This window comes from Erithacus rubecula, assembly GCF_903797595.1.
Source record: "Erithacus rubecula genome assembly, chromosome: 6".
Taxonomy (NCBI): domain Eukaryota; kingdom Metazoa; phylum Chordata; class Aves; order Passeriformes; family Muscicapidae; genus Erithacus; species Erithacus rubecula.
In genome coordinates, this window is record NC_136688.1 from 52,689,466 (window position 1) to 52,707,021 (window position 17,556).

General features: G+C 44.2%; 1 protein-coding gene across 5 annotated transcripts in view; it reads left to right on the top strand.

Annotated features, from left to right (window-relative positions):
- The window catches only part of CEP170B (centrosomal protein 170B), a 57,617-nt gene that overhangs the window by 16,876 nt on the left and 23,185 nt on the right, over positions 1 to 17,556 (top strand). For 3 of the 5 annotated variants that reach the window (XM_079307688.1, XM_079307689.1, XM_079307691.1), the window contains exons 5-9: positions 2,036 to 2,094; positions 3,352 to 3,490; positions 11,851 to 11,952; positions 12,513 to 12,989; positions 16,106 to 16,848. In XM_079307688.1, the coding sequence (XP_079163814.1) occupies positions 2,036 to 2,094; positions 3,352 to 3,490; positions 11,851 to 11,952; positions 12,513 to 12,989; positions 16,106 to 16,848 (1,520 nt within the window). Of the gene's footprint in view, positions 1 to 2,006; positions 2,095 to 3,351; positions 3,491 to 11,850; positions 11,953 to 12,512; positions 12,990 to 15,174; positions 15,238 to 16,105; positions 16,849 to 17,556 lie in introns of those variants that run through there. The other 2 variants (XM_079307690.1, XM_079307692.1) reach the window with 2 other exon arrangements.

Consider the following 17,556-nt stretch of genomic DNA (forward strand, 5'->3'; position numbering starts at 1 on the left):
TTCACCTCTAGCAAGGGAAGCAAGGTTGCATTTACTGCTTTATTTACAGACCACAAATCTTGCCAGTGTCTGCTAAAACACCTTTGCTTTCATCCCTTTCCTTTTTATGACTGGCTATAAGCATAGATGTTGATATGCCTTTCTGAGCCTGAAGAGCAGTAGGGGTAAGTAGAGGCTCCTATTGCTGTCTTTGCATGTAATCTAATACTTTTTTCACTTTTTTTCAGTTGCTTCTATCTGCCAAACTTTGCCCACTCAAGCTGAATTTAGAAGTAGCAAGTGTGTTCTACAGATTTTTCTTTGGTTTTTTGTTTTTTTTTTTTTTCTTTTCTGGGGAGATGTCAGTTAAAACAGTCCAGACATTTCTGAGAATAGAGGCAAAGGATGTTTTACCATTTGGTGGGGGAAGATGCTTGGCTGGAAAACTCTTGTGCATCCTTGACCCCAAGGCCACATTCTTCTGCCTTTTGCTGTCCCCATAATAATCCATTTGTGCTTGGCCATGCTTTAGCCCTTGAAATACTCCAAACCTGGAGCCTTACTGGTCTAACAGGGATCTGGTACTTCAGCTCTCAGCAGTGACAGTGCAGGAGTGCTCACCATTGCAACCAGGATTGCTTAAACTTATGTGTGTGCTATTCTGGATCTGCAGGAAAAGAGGATTTTCTGGGCCATGGATCATAATTTGGGTCTTGGCCACTGTCATCTGGGATCTTACCATTAAAGGTGGTGTCTTGCTGCACATGTGATGAAATCTGTTAGAGTCCTATAGGCAACCTCAGTTGAAGCTTTTCTTGACTTTGCAAATGTTTGGGTTTTTTTATGTAGCTGCTTATGTATGTTCTGGTCTCTTGGTGTGTGAAGACTTGCTGTGAACTCCAGTCCTGCAAGGGCAAAAATCAGTGCCTGGAGCTTGGGTGGGTTTTAATGGCTGCAGTACCAGTTTAAACTTTTTGCAGAAAGCAATTCTCAGCAGTGAGCAGCTGAGTTGAAGTACTTAATCCTGCATCCCTTTCATGGATATTCAAATGAAATGAATGATTATACTTGTGAGTTGTAGAATTTATTGCCCTCCACAGGAAAATATTAGGGAATGTAGGTTTTAGAGTAATGTTTGTCACATGTACTATCCCTGTGGCAGCTGTAAGGTCTTTCTCTGCATTGCTGTTTCAGTGCCACTCTGTTTAGCAGAGCTTTCTGTGCACACTGCACTCAGCTTGGTGTGGATGGCAGCATCTCCTGAGGTCTCAGAGTCAGCTGTGTCCCATTGCACGAGAGCACTTCTCTTTTCCATTTACAGTTTCACTTACAGGCTGTGCAGTTTCCCTGCTATGCCAGTATCACTTGGTTTATTTTTAGTCTAACATTTTCCATCTTTCCTTTTTTCTCCTCTTTGCTTTCTGTGCTGCTGATTGGGTTGTTCATGATGACATTCCAGATGCCAGCTTTTTTTTTTTTTTTTTTTTTTTAATACAGCATTGCTGAGGATTATTGCCTGGGCTCAACCATGTGAATGCCTCCCTTCCTAAGAGGTCACAGCAGCTCATGACCTGATTTAGTTTTCATCTAGAAAACTGCAGTGATTGAAAGGCTTTGGCAGGGCAAGAGAGCATCATAGCATTTGAGCAAGGAGCTGAACTCTATTGCTCCCCTATCCAGTGTGTGAGACTGTCCCACCTTGGCCAGGATGCTGAGGGATCTGCCTGAAGCCACCAGCCAGGGGGAGAGGGTCAGGGTGTGAGCTGAGCTGGGGCTCTGGTTGCTCCCCCAGGTCCTGCACAGAGTTGCTGGTGCTCCTCCAGGCTTCTCCTGTTCAGGTCCCCATGTCTGCTGCCCCTCAGCTGTCGTGGGTCTGGCCAGCAAAAGTGATTGCACAGTCTCAGAAATTGTGCATGACAAAGATCATGCTCGTCTGCAGCACAGGCAGCTTTTACTACACTGGTTATTTTAAGACTTTCCTGTTTTCTTGCTGTGACTAAATGCTAGATTTCTCTGTCCATCCAGTCCTTTGTATTTTCCTTAATGAATTCTGTACATTCGAATATGTATGTCCTGGAACAAATTCAACACAAAGTCCCAGAGGAAGCATTAAAGGTAAGAGTGGCTGGGTACAATTCATTAAAAAAAACCAAAACAAAACAACCAACTTTAAATACTCTAGTGATAATCTAGCAGAGTGAAATATTAAAATACTCTTGATGACAATGAAATGTTTCAAAATGTGAGGCTCTCCTGGATTTGGGCTTAATAAATGGAGAGATACATTTTGCACTTAACTCTGATCTCTTCTATCCCAGAGTAACATGTAAACCAAGTTCTTTATGTTTCATGACTGCCAAGAAAAAAAAAGGTTACTTAAAATTGTAACATGTTAAAGAACAGCTAGCACATGAACTTGTGGGGGAAGCACAACAGAACTTATTCCCTCCCAAAAGTGAAGCACAGATGTCTGTGTGCATGGTGACTTATGCCACATCCACCACACCACCTCAGTCAGGCTGAAGTTTGCTTAATTTATTCATGTGTACCATCTCATTTTTGCCTTCAAGCTCCCAATTTTTACTTACTGAGCAGTCAGTCCTCTTATGAGTGAGGTTTTTTTAAAATACTATCCAGTAGCAGGTGAGAAATATTCAAGTGTCCTCTTATCTAAGGCAGAAAAGCAAACCCCTCTAGGCAAGAAAGCTATAATGTTCAGCTGTGGGACTAAGCTATCAGAGCCATGCATCAGCTCTTGGCTAGCAGATTCTGCCTTCTTAGCCCTGATTCTGTGTTTAGGCCTTGGCAAGGATTGAATATCTAACAGCTAGAATTGGGCAAATGATTCATTGAATTTTCTCAGGGATAATCTGTATGGGTTTACCCTTTTATTACTTTACTTGTAATAAACTAGCTTCTAAATAGCTAATTTACTTGTGTTAATATGAGCCTGTTTTAAGGTAGAATAATTTTCCTAGCTGGGGAAAAGGTTTGCAAAAAGAATTAAAATAGATTCCAGTTGCCTTCACTGGAAAACTGAGATAATGCAGATGAACATCCTGAAATAATTTATAATGTTCCTTTAAGAACAAAGGGGATTTCAGGATTTGAATCCTGAGTGGAAAATGGCCTGAGTTCTGATTCTTCTCAGTTTATCCTTTAAAGGATTTTCTAATTAGTTATTTTGCAGAGCTAAGTCACGGTGACCTTCTTGCATAATAGAATTGTCACTTAATGGCTTCCAAATGGAGTATTTCTGTTCTGTAGGTTCTACTCAGGTGTGCATGCTTTTTGTTGAAGGACACAGCTGCATTAGAGTCTGGGTGGTCTGTTGGTGGGGAAGAGGGGTTCACTGCTCTTGTGTGTCTGCAGCATGAGAAGTACACCAGCCAGCTGCAGATGAACTACAAAGGCACGGCCGTGAAGAGGGCGGAGCAGCCCATGGAGCACGGTGTCTACACTGAGTCCCCACAAGCAAAGCTGGAGAAAGGAGAGAGGAAAGCAATTACAGGTACCTGCTGGGGAACCAGTTCATCTGGATTCTGGACAAATTGCAGCTTGAGTCCTGTGCTGGGTTATGATTCTGACAGTCTTGTGGGTTCATTTGGGAGCAGTTCTGGAAGGATCATCTTTCTGAACTGCTGGAGTATTCCAGGCTCTGGGTTTTTTGAGATTCAGTCTCCAAAAAAAAAATAAACCAGCTGGTGTGATGGCTGCTACATGCCTTGTTGCTGTGTGTGTTCTGGAAAACCTGTGGGCAGAGCAGGTTTGGTAAGTTCTCTGGCACCTGTCTGGTCTATTTTTAATTTCCTAATCGTGAGCTGGTGTTTGAACAGAGAGGGTGACTCAGAGTAGAAAATGTATAGCTGCTGTGGCGTGGTGTTGGCAGGCAGGCAAAGAACCAGCAAGCCATTTCTTTCACAAAACCCTGGATGGTTTTAAATGGCTGTATTTCCTACATTGCCAAGATGTGGGATTGAAACTGACTGCCAAACTGGGAGATGTTTGCTTCAGGTTCACTGTTCCTCAACTTCAGACCTTTACTATTTGAGAAATTCTGTATGTTCTCCATTTTGTTACCAACAGCTGCCTTCCTTTAAAGATCCTTTGTCAAACTTGTTTCCTCTGTGTTCCCCCATTATGGTTTTCCAGGACCTCCCCAGCAGTCTTGTCTCACCCATTTCACCCAAATTCCTTCCTCTTGTGTGTGCTGTCATAACAGATCTCTCTCCCCAGTTCTGATCATGTACCAGTTCATGGCTTTCTGGAACTTGCTGGTGCATGGGAGGAACAAATAATGGTTTTAAAGCATACTGGTGACATAACTGCCAGTGATGGTCTTGTGGCTTCAGGATGGCAAAGCAGTTGGAAAGCTTTAGGGTTTGTCAGGGAGAGTTGCCTGCTGTCTGTTGGAGGAAGAATCAGGGATGAGAATGGAGGGAAGGGGATGGGCCAGTAAAAGACTGAGGAAAAGTTTTTGGGTGAGTTTACCTAGAGACACGTATGGCAGCTTTCTGGAAAAGAGTACAACTTTGGGTAAATCTGTTAGGGGTTCATGATAACTAATTGGAGTGGGGTGATTGACCATAATCTCCCATGTGTTGTCCTTATGAAAATCCCCCTAGGATGGCATAGTGCACTAAAACAGTGTAATATTCTCCCTGGTCTCCTTGTAGTCTCCAGCTGTGTGGGGAAGCACATGTGCCCGTGTGCCTGACTCCCATTTTTTGCACCAGAAGACCTTTCTTTGTGTTGCTTTGGCTGTGGTTGTGGCTGTGTTTGGTACTGGGCCTGACAAGCGTGAACATAAAGGGATGGGATTGTGGATGATGGAGTGTGACACTGGTGAGGGTGAGAAGAGGTGAACCCCACTTGGGAAGAGCTTTCCAGCTGCCTTTCAAGGGGCAGGAGGTTCTTGGAAAGCTTTTCCAGTAACTGGAACCACTTTGTGTTTGCTACTTCCTGCTTCCCTGAACACTCGAGTTTTTTATTCTTGCCACCTTCCAAAAGACACTGTCATTGATTTTAACCTACATAACGTAAGCAGTGGGTATTTGGAGCACCTTCAAAGGCAGAACGTTGAGTGACTCTTCAGCAAGGTGACCTGTTTCTCTAGCCTGTGATTTGCAGACCTGCATTATGTTTCTGTCATCTTCAGTGGGCACAGACCAGAGGTCCAAGGCAAAACGGGCTCTGTGTTCTTACTGGGGCCCAGCACTGAAGTATGTCACATGCAGTGGGACTGATGGGCAGAGCTAAAAAAATCTGGAAAGTGCTGCTAACTCCACTGATGATTGAGGAAATCAGGACTTTTTGTTTGAAGTGTTTTGCTGGATTGGACTGAAGCCTGTGGAAGCAAGAGCCTGAGCATTAAATCAGTCCCTTACTCTCCCAAAAGCATCTCTGTCATGTGAGCAGAATGATCAGTGTATCCCTTTCTCATCTGCGATGGGACTAATTCACCTTGTCCTCAGCTGCACACATGCACTGTTTCTCCTTGGCTGCTGGGAGGAGTGGCAGCAATTTGAAATGATTAGTGAAAAGAAGAATGTAGTATTCTTAGGGGGAGTGGGCTTGCTTAGTGGCAGCAGAAAAGAGGCTTTAGGAAAAGAGCTGTTTTGCTAAGCCTGTAGGTATTTAGGAATTTGCATTGACTAATTAAAGCAAGGTCTGGGCTGACAAAAGCCTTTAGAAGGATCGGTTCCCAGGGCCCAGTGGAAAAGAGGCAGAGGGAATGCAAGCTTTCAGGGAAGAGGTTTAACAAAACAATGTGAACAATTAGAACTGCTTAGAAATGGCAGGAGGTGAGGGGCTGAGGATAAAGAGATCCAGGGGAGTGAATGGGAAACAGTCAGTTTAGTCTTTATGCTGTTGAATTTGCAGCTTTTGGGTGTATGTTGCCTGTAAGCAGAAAATCATCAGTCTGAAATGTTTAAAGCAAGGAGCTTGATTAATCCTATGGGTTGGAGATGGATATGGATAAAAGTGTCCACAATTCAGCTAGTTAATGCTAAAAATAGCTATTAGCTCTCATATCTAAAGCCTTAAGTGATCAGGAGGCCAGGTAGAGCCTTGAACTGAGTGGATTTCAAGACAGTCACAATCCCTGTTCCCATCTGTTGCTACCTGAGTTGAGGTACTTGATGAGATAAGCTACTTTGTGGTCTTCTATTCTCAACATACAGTTAAATCCCCAGGCTGATCTTAATTTTTTGTTTTTGCAAAGCCTGATGGGACTGGGCAATCCTGAATCTGGTGACTAACTTGTGAATAGCTGCTGCAGGCCTGAGTTTCCAGGGATGGAGGCTGCTTGCAGCGTCCACTTGAAATGGGCATCATCACTTGCAGGACTAGGACCAGTTGCAGGAGCTTTTCCTGGGCTCTGTGGAATAACCTGCTCACCAGGTCAGCTTCTGTGTCATTAGTAAGTCCTCTCAGCAGAGTGGACAACTTGAAAGTCTTGCTGATGTCCAGGGCTGAGGTCAGCAGGCAGCATGGATGGAGGCACTGGGAGCTGTGCCAGTTGTGAAGTGGTTTCCATGGTCTTTGGCTGCTTTCCCCATGAGATCATGGCAATAGCTATTTAGACACACAGCTCTGCCCTAGCCTTTAATTTAAGGGAGTGGTGTTATATCTGCTTTTTTGTCTGAACTAGAGTGGTGGTAACTGCAGCATGCTTAAGGTTTGACCATGTAATTGATAGAAGTACATTCGTGATCATCAGCCTGATTTGAAAGTCTGTGGGATCTGTGTATGTTCACAGCAGATACAAAAGACCAGGGCTTAGATTAACCATGCACATATGAAATAAATTGCGTGGCAGAGAGTCAGAGAATTGCTTTTTGATTATTCCTAGTAGGTCTGAATTCTCTATTTTGGAGAGGAGTTAAAAAGCAGAGATATAAGGAAATAATTTTAAAATGTTGTAGCTAGATCATCTGTTTTTTTCTCCCCAAGGCCTCTGCTGTAAGAAACCTACTCTGCATCTTCTGGAGATGGACATTATTGTTATTAATAATGAATCAAAAACAGTTTGACTTAGAGCAAGCTGGATTTCTCATGCTTTTGTTATGACTTGCAGTAGAGAGCTTCAAAGCTGTATGTGCTTCTGTGAGTAAAGAATTTGCTGTTGCTACTGTCTCTCTCATGGTGGTGTGAAGCTTTGTGAAAAATTGGGCAAAGCACAATCCTCAGTCCTGTCCTGACCACAGGGGACACCTTCAAGGGAAATCAGACCCCTCTGTTTAGGGGGAGGTGTGTGCTTGCTTTGAAGGCTCTTCTACTTGCTTGATGATGGAAAGCAGCTTTAACACAGTCTTTCTCCTTTGCCTTTCATCACCTGGGCTATATTTCTAGTTCTGGCCTTGTGTTCTGTGTGATTCACTTCTCCATAAATACAGCCTTTGTATTGACATGTCTCATTTTCTCTTTTGGTGCCTCTCCTTCAGATGATCAATAGTTCTGTATTAATATAACAGGCCACATTATTGTTAAGCAAATGGACTCCCCCTGTTCTGTGCTAAAACAGCCTTTGTTTTTCCTTTTGAGTGACTGCCCCAAAGACTGAAATCCAGGAGCAGAACATGTGTATGTCAGTGATCTTCCCTGTATTACACCATCACTGGTAGCTCAGTATTTGTCTGGCTGAATGCTTGTGCTGACCTCAATTCAGTTATCTAAAAGGATGGTTTTCAGGCTGCCTGCCTGAATTGATGAGCCAAGAAATATGTCTAAATGAATTGGCACCATCTGGGCAGCCTGGCACGGAGTGGAGAGAGGTGGTAACGAGCTGCCATCAATTGGAGAAAGTTTCATGTCATTAAAATGACTGAGCAGTTCCTTTTCATTGGTGTTCTCCCTTCACTGCTGACTTGAGCGAGCCCCTGAGTTTCTCTGCTCTTGCAAGAGCATCCATCCTACACTAAAACAGAGCTGACAGGAGGTGGCTTCAGGGTGCTTTGCATGTCTCAGGACATAGGCAAACATGCTGCTCTGGATGCTGCAGGTCCAGGTTCAGGTTGCCACCCAAAATGGATCCCAGCTGGTGAAGAGCAAAGCCCGCTGGCACAGCTGCATGTGTGGCTGCTCCCTGGCCCACTTCTGTCACAGCCATCTGTTTTAGCTGCTTTCCCACCGTGCTTTTTTCCCTCCCCCTCCCCTTTTTCCTACAATATTGTTGTGTTAGAGCTGAAGCTGGGAGAGGTGTCAGTTGTGCTGGCAAATTAGAAGGGACAGAAGCTTCTGACATGATCAGGGCAGCAAATTCGTGTAGCTCTTTGTGCTGATTTTGACTGGGGTAGAGTTAATTTTCTTCACTGTGGCTGGTATGAAGCTGTGTTTTGGATTTTTGCAGAACACAGAGTTGTTAATATAGAGATGTTTTTGTTATTTTGGCTTACACAGAGCCAAAGCCTTTTCTGCTTTCTGTACTGCCACGCTGGAGAGGAGATTGGGCTGGATGGAGGGTTGGGAGGAGACACAGCCAGGACAGGTGACCCAAGTGGCCAAAGGGATATTCCAGACAATACCACATCCTCAGCATATAATAATGGGGGGAAGAAGGAGGAAGTGGAAGGGGGTGTTTGGGGTGATGGTGTTTGTCTTCCCAAGTCACTGTTACTTTATTGAAGTCCTGATTTCCTGGAGATGCTGAACACCTGCCTGCCCATGGGATGTGGTGAATGAGTTCCTTGTTTGGCTTTGCTTCTGTGCACAGCTTTTGCTTTCCTTACTTATCTCTAGATCTCAACTCATGACTTTTCTGCCTTTTACCCTCTGATTCTTTCCCTGATCCTGCTGGTGGGGAGCAAGTGAGTGGCTGTGTGGGGCTTGTCTGCCACCTGGGGTTAAACCACAACACTCTGCTGAAGTCAGAGAGATTTTACTCTGGCTCAGGATCTCTCTGCCTTCAGCAATAGCCAGGAATGATGGTGACTGTGTCACTTCATAATGCTATTCAAAATGCAAATTAATATGAACGCTCAGGGAAAACATTAATTGCTCTTAAAATATTGAAACTGTCCCCGAATAGCAAGATACTGACTCCTCAGCTTTCCATCTGTGCTTTTTGCAGTTTTAAAGTGAAGTTCCCGTTCATTGTGGAGGTTGGGAGAGGAAAGGAATGAAATGCCACACAGACAAATGTGCAGCTTTGTCACAGATGCTGTAACAGGCATTGCAGGTGGGGCCCTGTGAGCTCTGTGTCATGGGGCATGAGGAGCCCTCTGCTGAGTGCAGTGAGTGCAGTGCAGTGTCTCCCACTCTGATGGCCCCAGATCTATGCACTCTGGCCAACCTGATGCACTCTTTTTAGGTGTTCCTAGATCTGTCCTGGGGTTTTGACTTTGTGCTAGCTTTTGTTGGAGGCAGGTGGAGTAATTTCCAAGTACCTATTAGGGCCCAGTGAAATTTGAGACAGCAGAGGAACTGGATCATTATTTTTTATAAATCCTTTTTTTTTTTCCCCTCCTTCAGCTTCAATTGTAGTCTCAAAGTTCTTCATCAACAGAGGAGGTCTGACCAAAAGTCTGACTTATTTCCCTGGCTTTTCCCTGTAGTATTAAAGCTCCTGGCTGACAAGGCAGAAGCTCCTGTGTTTGTACTTAGATGGGACACAGATCTTTGAGCAGTCTCTGGGAAGGCTTCTGTCCTGCAGAATGGGTGTGAGCTCTCTTAGCTCTCTTATGCCCCTGTGGACACAAGATTGTCTTGGAATAGATCTTGTAGACTAGGGGGCCTTTGGGATCCCTTTAGGGCTGGGATGTGCTGGAGAGATGAGCAGTAATGAGGCAACTGCTTTCAAGATGCAAGCAGTAACAGCACCCATCCTTGGCAAAGGTGCTGCTTGTGCAACAGTCAAATGCAGGTGGTCTTTGCATTTCATTTTAGGGTAGTTCATCCCTTTAGGCACAAATTACCTCAGACATCACTGGCTCTTGCTAATGGATTTAAAGTGTTGATCTTGTTCTCCTGGCTTCCCCCAGATAGCTGCCTCTTGGCCATCAACCCTAAGATCTGTACTGCAAGTCAGAGGGTAAAAATATATTGTGTGCCCAAAGTGTCTGATGCTGGTGGAGCAGATCCTGCATGGAGTGGTGGGGTCTAATGGGCAAATTATAGAAAAGAGGATGGTAGGTTTCTGCTAGGCTGTGTGACAGAAGCTCTCAGCCTAGGAGTAACCAAACCCTTCACTGGAGTAGAGTTCACTGACAACTTTGTGAATAGGTTTTCAAATTCATTTTTCCCCCTCTGCTGTGAGTGGTTTACACATCATCAGTTGTGAAACATATTGCTTGGTAATTCCAATTTATCATGGTGAGAAATGCTTCCTCCTTTGAACTTTCAAAGGCCGCCTACATAATAGGAACATGGTTTATCTTCCACGCACTCTGGGCAGGGAGGAGAGTAATACTTTCAGCCTCTTTTGATCCTCAGTGTGAGGGGAGGCTGTGTGGTTAACTTTGAAACACAAAAAGGGCCTGTGGGCTGTATCTGTCAAGCAAAATTTTTGCCTATGGACTGTCAGTGTATGAGCTTATATATCTGGAATGATCCTAGAACAAAAATATCTGAAGTAGTGGCCACTGGGTCTGTGTAGCTTTAGAAATATCAGCATAAAATAAGGCTGCTTTTTAAATTTGTGTTATTCAATTCCCCTTCTTCTCCTGACTTCCCTTATGCTAACAACTGCTTTCTGTCATGTCCCTACCAAAGCAGGGAATGCAGAATTGCAGGGCTGTTTGAGAGCTGCTTTGCACAGAGCAGTGTGTGGTTTGAAAACCACAAGCTGAGCAGCAGCTGGCAGTAGAAGTCCAGCTATGGCTCTGGAGCTGGAGCCAGGGTTAGACTTGGCCAGTTACTGCTGCTATGAGCAGAGGCAGAAGCAGCCTAACAAATCTGGATCTTAACCTCAGCCCCTGACCTATCCTGGTGTTTCTATCACCTCTAGATGAAAGAACAAAAGCTACTTTATTTGCTTCTCTTGAACTATGAAAAAGAAAGTAGTATTAACTGTACCACAGGCAAATTGGCTGTTCTTTTTGTTTGTTGCATAAACAGCAGCAGCCCAAGGCACTGCCAAAACAGCCTTGTTTTGTGGGATACAAAATGAGGAGCAGTGGATCAGCTCCACTAAGTGGGCACCAGTTGTTGCAGTGAAGCCCTGATCTTTCAGTGAATGCTCACTGAACAGAGAAATAATATAAACCTGGCTCTTCTAGAGGAAATTCTCCATGAGTAAATCCTCTGTCCTACAACTATGAAACTTGGTGTACTATAAGCTTTAGAGAGCAAGAGTTTACTGCTTCTTTTTTAACTTATAAGATGGTTTTACCATTTTTCTGAAGTTTGTAATGCTTCAAGAATTTCCTGTTTTGTAATGTGTGTCACTTACAGTGGGAGTGGTAAATAGTGAAAAAAATCCCTGCCCTGGACACAACCAAGGATATGGTGGGGCAAAATGGGTAGAGCTAAAGTCTTCCCAGTTAAGGTGAGGAAAAAAAAATTCACTTGAATTGCAAGTGAGTTGAAGACAATTTTGTGGAAAGTGTTTTGTAGTCTGTTCTGCCAAAAATCTTGCACTTTGTGTGTATAAGGCTAGAAAGGGACCAAAGCCAGTATCTGGGAAACACAGCTATGAAAGACAGTGAAGGGAGGTGGAGTTAGTATCTTGCAGTAGAATGTAAAAAGGAAAAAAGGGTGAAACAAAGAAAAGCCTGAATGTACTATTATGTATAATTTGCTGTTGTTCTAACTGTGGTTTAACAGGTTCATGGTCTCATCTGACCCTGCTGTTTTTCCCCTTTTGGCATGCAGTTGAACCTGGTAAATTGATGTTTTCTGTGTTAAAGTATTTGCTTATCCTCTTCCTAGAGACGAATACTTACCGCACCCCTCTCTACGGGCAGCCCTCCTGGTGGGGGGAAGATGATGCAAATAACAAGGAGGAGAGAAGGCAAGAGGACCATTACTCAGGTAATGGAGGTGACATGGGGTGGGAGAATATGGGAGACACAACATTTTGGCACACTTTTGATATTTACTGTTTGAAGCCATCCTGTTTCAAGACTTTTAATTACTACTTCTTTTTTGTGCTCGTATTTGCACATTCCTGTGTGTAGGTTGCTGCTGCTGAAACTGGAATAAGGGAGAATTTAAAATGTTTTCCCTAAAATATTTGACCATTGGAAACAGCAGTTGTGAAGTAAATCACTAAGTTTGTTTTAGAGCTAGTTGAGTAGCTGTATCTGTTTCTCACCTCATCATCCTTGGGAGACTTTCAGTCTTAACACTTGCATTGTTGTCAATCTGTGTGTATGGAAGAGTCCTCTTGTTTTCATTTGTGCAGTAAACCTGATGTTTCTATCAAGCATGTGCTCTACTGCACAAAGTGTTTAATTTCAATGCACACATAGTGTATCTGTTCTCTAGCAGAGAGAGGTTGTGATTAGTAGCTCTTCCAAGAAGTTGAAACAAGTGGATTGAGAAGTACTTAAAAAATGTGATTTTATCCTTTTTTTTTTCTGCTTTTGTAGAGAGATCGAAAGAAATAACCCAACATGAAGAGGAACTGAATGGGAATATTTCTACTTATAGAGATGCCCAAGAGCAATCTGTGTTTGCCTTCCGGAGAGAGCCAAGTTATTTTGAGATTCCAACTAAAGAATTTCAGCAGCCATCAAAATCTCCAGAAACACAGGTCCATGAGATCCCAACAAAGGATGTGGATGCTGTGGTAGCCCCTGTGGTACAGAGTCATGCCTCTTTCACCATTGAATTTGATGATGGTACCCCTGGTAAAATAAAGATAAAAGACCACGTAACTAAATTTTCACTCAGACAGAGAAGACCCTACAATAAGGAACCAGCTCACACAGAAGTGATGTCAGCAGAGAGCAAAGTGGCTGACTGGCTTGTCCAGAATGACCCAAGCCTCATGAGAAGGCAGTCTGCAGGAGATGATGTTTACAGTACCAAGAGTGATCTGCCAATTCATGTAAGGACGCTCAAAGGTGAGTGAATATCTTGTCATGTGGACATAGCTCTCTGTTGGCCATGCATATGTGGCATTTTCTAATAAAATGTGAAAACCCTTCTCCTATCAAGGAGAACTGGGCTTAATTATCTCTGCTCCAGATTTGCAGTATGAAAAGTATTACTTTAATGACTGTTGATATTTTGAATGCAGCTAGCATGCTCTTCACCTGGCCCTGAAGTCATGTGTGATGTTGGCTTGGGGACACTAATGTGACTCTTCTACATCTATAATGCCAGCTCAGCAGTAAATGGTTGAAAAAAGGATTTTGATTTCTAAATGTCTAAATTAATTTTCATATGGTCAGGAAGCTAATATTTCAGTGAATTGGTTCTCTTGGATTTTCCTACTGATAGAATGACTTTTCTTTTTAACTGTAGTCCAGAGTAGTCTAAGCATGATCATCCTGCTGTCCTAAGTCTAAGTGTGATCATCTGGTAATGACCAGAGCCAGTTGGTTGGATGACAGAAACGTGCTGACACAGAGACTATTGGTAGAGTTGAGATATACATGATCCCCAATAGAGGAAATTGTTGTGCTTGTAGGAAAAGCACAACAACTTACCTAAAGCTTCTCTGAAGTCCTGCTCTGTTCAAAAAACTTCAGATTTCATGGACCTGTGTCTTATTAAGTGTGTCACTGTGAGGAATTCTTTGAGGATTTTCAAAGGTGTGAAGTGAAGTTTGCAGTCCAGTTCTTAGAGCAGCTGGTGGGACTTACATAATTCTCATGCAACTTTGAATGCATTCTGCAAGATTTGTGGTTGCTTGGGTGTCTCTCTTGGGCCATCCACTGAGCAGCTTGGAGGAGAGCAGTGATCCCTGCATTCTCACTGCCTTACCTCTGGAAAAGCTTGAGCTGATGAAGTCATATTGAAGGTTACCAGACCTACTTGTGCTTGAGGTCCTACTTAAGTAAGAGCTGTACCTTGTTTTCTCTTAAAGGAATACTTTGATCTTCTTGGTAAAAAGCCCCCAAACTTATCATAATATGGATAGTTTTGCATATTACACCTCCAAATTGCTGGTTTGGGTACATATTTTTGGGAACCCTGGATGGTCATAAAGGTCTCATATTCAGCCATAGGATGTAGCATGGCATGGAAATTGAGCTACTTTGTTGGCCATTGCTTGGTTTTAGTCCTTCCCAATTAGGGACAATGTTGAGGTGCCCTGTTTGGTTATTTAGGGTCTTATTTTCAGTGACTGATGAAAGGTTTTGTGCTGGGATTTTTTATGTTATTGTCATACTGGATTTTGTTGACTTACTGGAGAACATTGTCAGGGACAGAAATGTCCTTCAGTGGTTTTGCTCTGTCCTCTTGGAGAAAACTGGATTGGGCAGCTGTTGCTGTTGTGATGCACAGGAGCACTAGAGTCTGGCTATATTTGCCTCTCTACAGTGCATAAGGCATGGAAAGAAGCTGAGGTAATTCAATACATAATTTGCATATCAAGAAATCAACGCTGGACATTTGATTAAAACATAGAATGCTGATGGCCTGAGGAGCTGATCCGCCCCTGCTTTGGCAGCTACGATAGCTGTGCAACGTGTTCTTCTGGCAGGGCTAATTTTGAAGATGTTTTGGAGGCTGCTGCTGGCTGCCTACCAGGTTTGGGTTCTAGGATCTGAAATGCCCACCATTGGGGTTATCTAAGTAACATTTGTTCACTTGCAGCAGTGATGGGGTGAAAATAAAGCCTGGTATCAAGACTAGAGGGTGTTCAGGTCTTAGCAGCTTCAGGGGATGTGCATGGTGTTCTGCTGGGGCATCCATGAGCATGGTGCATGTTTTCCTTGTGTCCTCACCATTTTGCATTCATCAGAGCTCTTAGTCAAGACCTTTAATTTAAGAACTTTCCCTTCCAAGGGTGAAGCTTATCAGCCCTTGGGGCACAATGCAAAGTTTGCTGGCTTTCTTCATCGGTGTACTAGGAAGCTCTTCATAGAATTGACTCCTGGGGTGAATGGACCTTGCATTCAACTCTAATCTTTCACAGTTAACGTGATGTAATAAATGGTCTTCACCCATGAGTCTGGAGAACTTGCCAAGTAGGTTTGAGCAGTTTTCCTTCAAACACGTGGTGTTTTAGCCAGTATATCTTGCTACATATTACAGTCTAGAGCGCAGAGACCTCTTTCCCCGTTCTCCCGATGACAGGTTCCTGGTCGTTGACTGAATCGTGTTGTGTGCCTTCACACCCGTTTCCTTCTCCAAAAAAAGGTTTGTTTTTTGTTTTACTTTTAACTTTTTGTTCTAATTTTAACTTTTTGTTCTACTTCCACTTACTTTCTGAGAGTCTTGAGCTAAGGTGGTGAGGGGCAGGCAGGCACTGATACATAGAGATAGTTGTAAAGATGGTTGTTGCTAACAAAAGTGAAAATAATTATAAACTTAGTGTATGCTTGGTGAACTGTTATATAATGATTTAATCTTTGCTTGGCTGGTGATAGGATGGTGTAACTCATAGGAGCATCATGGTGTGATTCTTAAATTTCCAGGAAGAGTAAAGAATCCTGCAAATTTACTTTTGTTAGCCTCTGGATTATTTCCTCTTGTGGAGGAGGGTGGTATGGGTGCTCAGAGGTGCATGTACTTGTAATGCACGGATCTGGTTTTCATCGTGGGGATATGGTTTCATGGGATGCAGTGTGAGGGTTTTATTTCCTGATCCTGCAGAGATATTTCTACTCTGTAAAAGAGAAAACCCAATGAGGTGGTCTTGGACTACAGTAATTGGGTAGAATGGCAAAATAATCTCATCATTTTTATTTAAATTGAAAAAACAAAGAAACAAAACATTAGGTATGTAAGCCAATTGCTATTACAAAATCAGAAATCCACGAGGCTGAAGCTACTTCTTGAATTCTTTTAAAATAATTTACTGGGTAGCCAACCAGTGGTGAAAAGTGGGATCAGGAGAGAGCTGTCTTCTTTCTTATTTCTCCTGATGGGGTGCAGTCCCTGTACCGCACAGGTATCTTTGGAGTTCTTTATCTCCATAATGACAAACAATAAATTCCAGCTGGGAGGTGAGGACAGGACCACAACAACTGAGTGTGAGGGTCAGATCTCCATACCTTGTTTCCAGGGAACAGGCACGAGGACGGGACGCAGAGCGACACCGAAGACCCCAAGGCGGAGAAGGAGACGCCGGCGGGCGGGGAGCGTCCGGCGGAGCAGACGAGGCTGCAGCGGCAGCTGCGGCGTGACCCCCACGAGATGCTGCACAACAAGCAGGCCTTCGTCATCGAGTTCTTCGAGGACACGCCGCGCAAGAAGCGGTCCCAGTCCTTCACGCACAGCGCTCACTCCTCCCAGAGCGACGCCGATCTCAAGAACAAGGTTGAAAAGCGCAAGAACGCGTTGCCGGCGGAGAAGCCGGGAAATTCAGCGCCGCCGTCCCACCTCACAGCCCAGGCGGGCAAACCCACCAGCAACTCCTGCGGGACCCAAAGAACCGGCTCCTTCAAGAGGGAGAAGACGGAGGATCGGATCAACTCTTCATCCTCCTCTGCTCCCAGAGCCAAAAGTTACGGGAGCGTTGGGAGGAAGTCGAAAATGGCTCAGGATTTTATGGCTGAGTACTTGCGTGAGACTGCTCAGTCCGGGAAGCCAAGCGCCGAGAAAGCAGCCCCTGTGCCCGTGCCGGTAGCTCCACGCGTGGTTATATCCTCAGAACCAGAGCCTGCCTCTACTCCACCTCCTGAGGTGAAGTGTGCCCAGGGCAGGAGGAATGATGAGGAGGACAGTGTGAGTGAGACAGGCACGTACACCATTGAGACAGAGTCGCAGGACAAAGAGGTGGAGGAAGCGCGAAAAATGATAGATCAGGTAAATGTTGCTTTTCTGTGCTTGAGCTGGGGGCTGAAGGCTTGCAGGCCTAAATTAACTGTTGCCATGAAGGGATGCAGTTGGGTGCAGCAGGGTTTTATAGTTAGGGATGGCAAATCATCCTGGGTGACCTGTGCTGAGGATAGGCCCCAACAAACTGTGACACTGGTCTTTAAAAAATCCCATCAAAACAACAAAATTACAAACAAACAAAAAACCGCAGAGTAAAAGAAGGCAAAACATGCCCACGGCAAAGGGCTGCTTGCTTAAGAAATGGAATTTGGAAGCAAAAGTGAAAGAGTGGGTTTGCCATCTGTTTAGAGGAAAGGCAACACCTGAATAAAGATCAGGCTGATCCTGCTGACAGCTGTGGCTGGGAGCAGCTCTGCTCTCTAGGACTGCTCCCAAGCCTCTGCCTTGGCATTGCATCACCTCCTGCCCAGTGTTATGAAGATTGGAGCTGCGGCCCATCACTGATGCATCATCCCATGGCAGGCCACAGGAAATGCCAAGGGCTGCTGCTTACAAGCCTTAGTGGCAGATGTTTCTGTATTTGGCTGTGGCTGATTAGAAAGGCAGTGCTTGCTGTCAGGGCAAGCGGCAGCTGTCTGAGATTGCAAAGGGTGTGATCTAGGGCAAAGGCAATCCCAGATGGATCAGTACTTGTTTGGATTTTGCACAGTGAATGATTGCTTAAAAAACAACTTC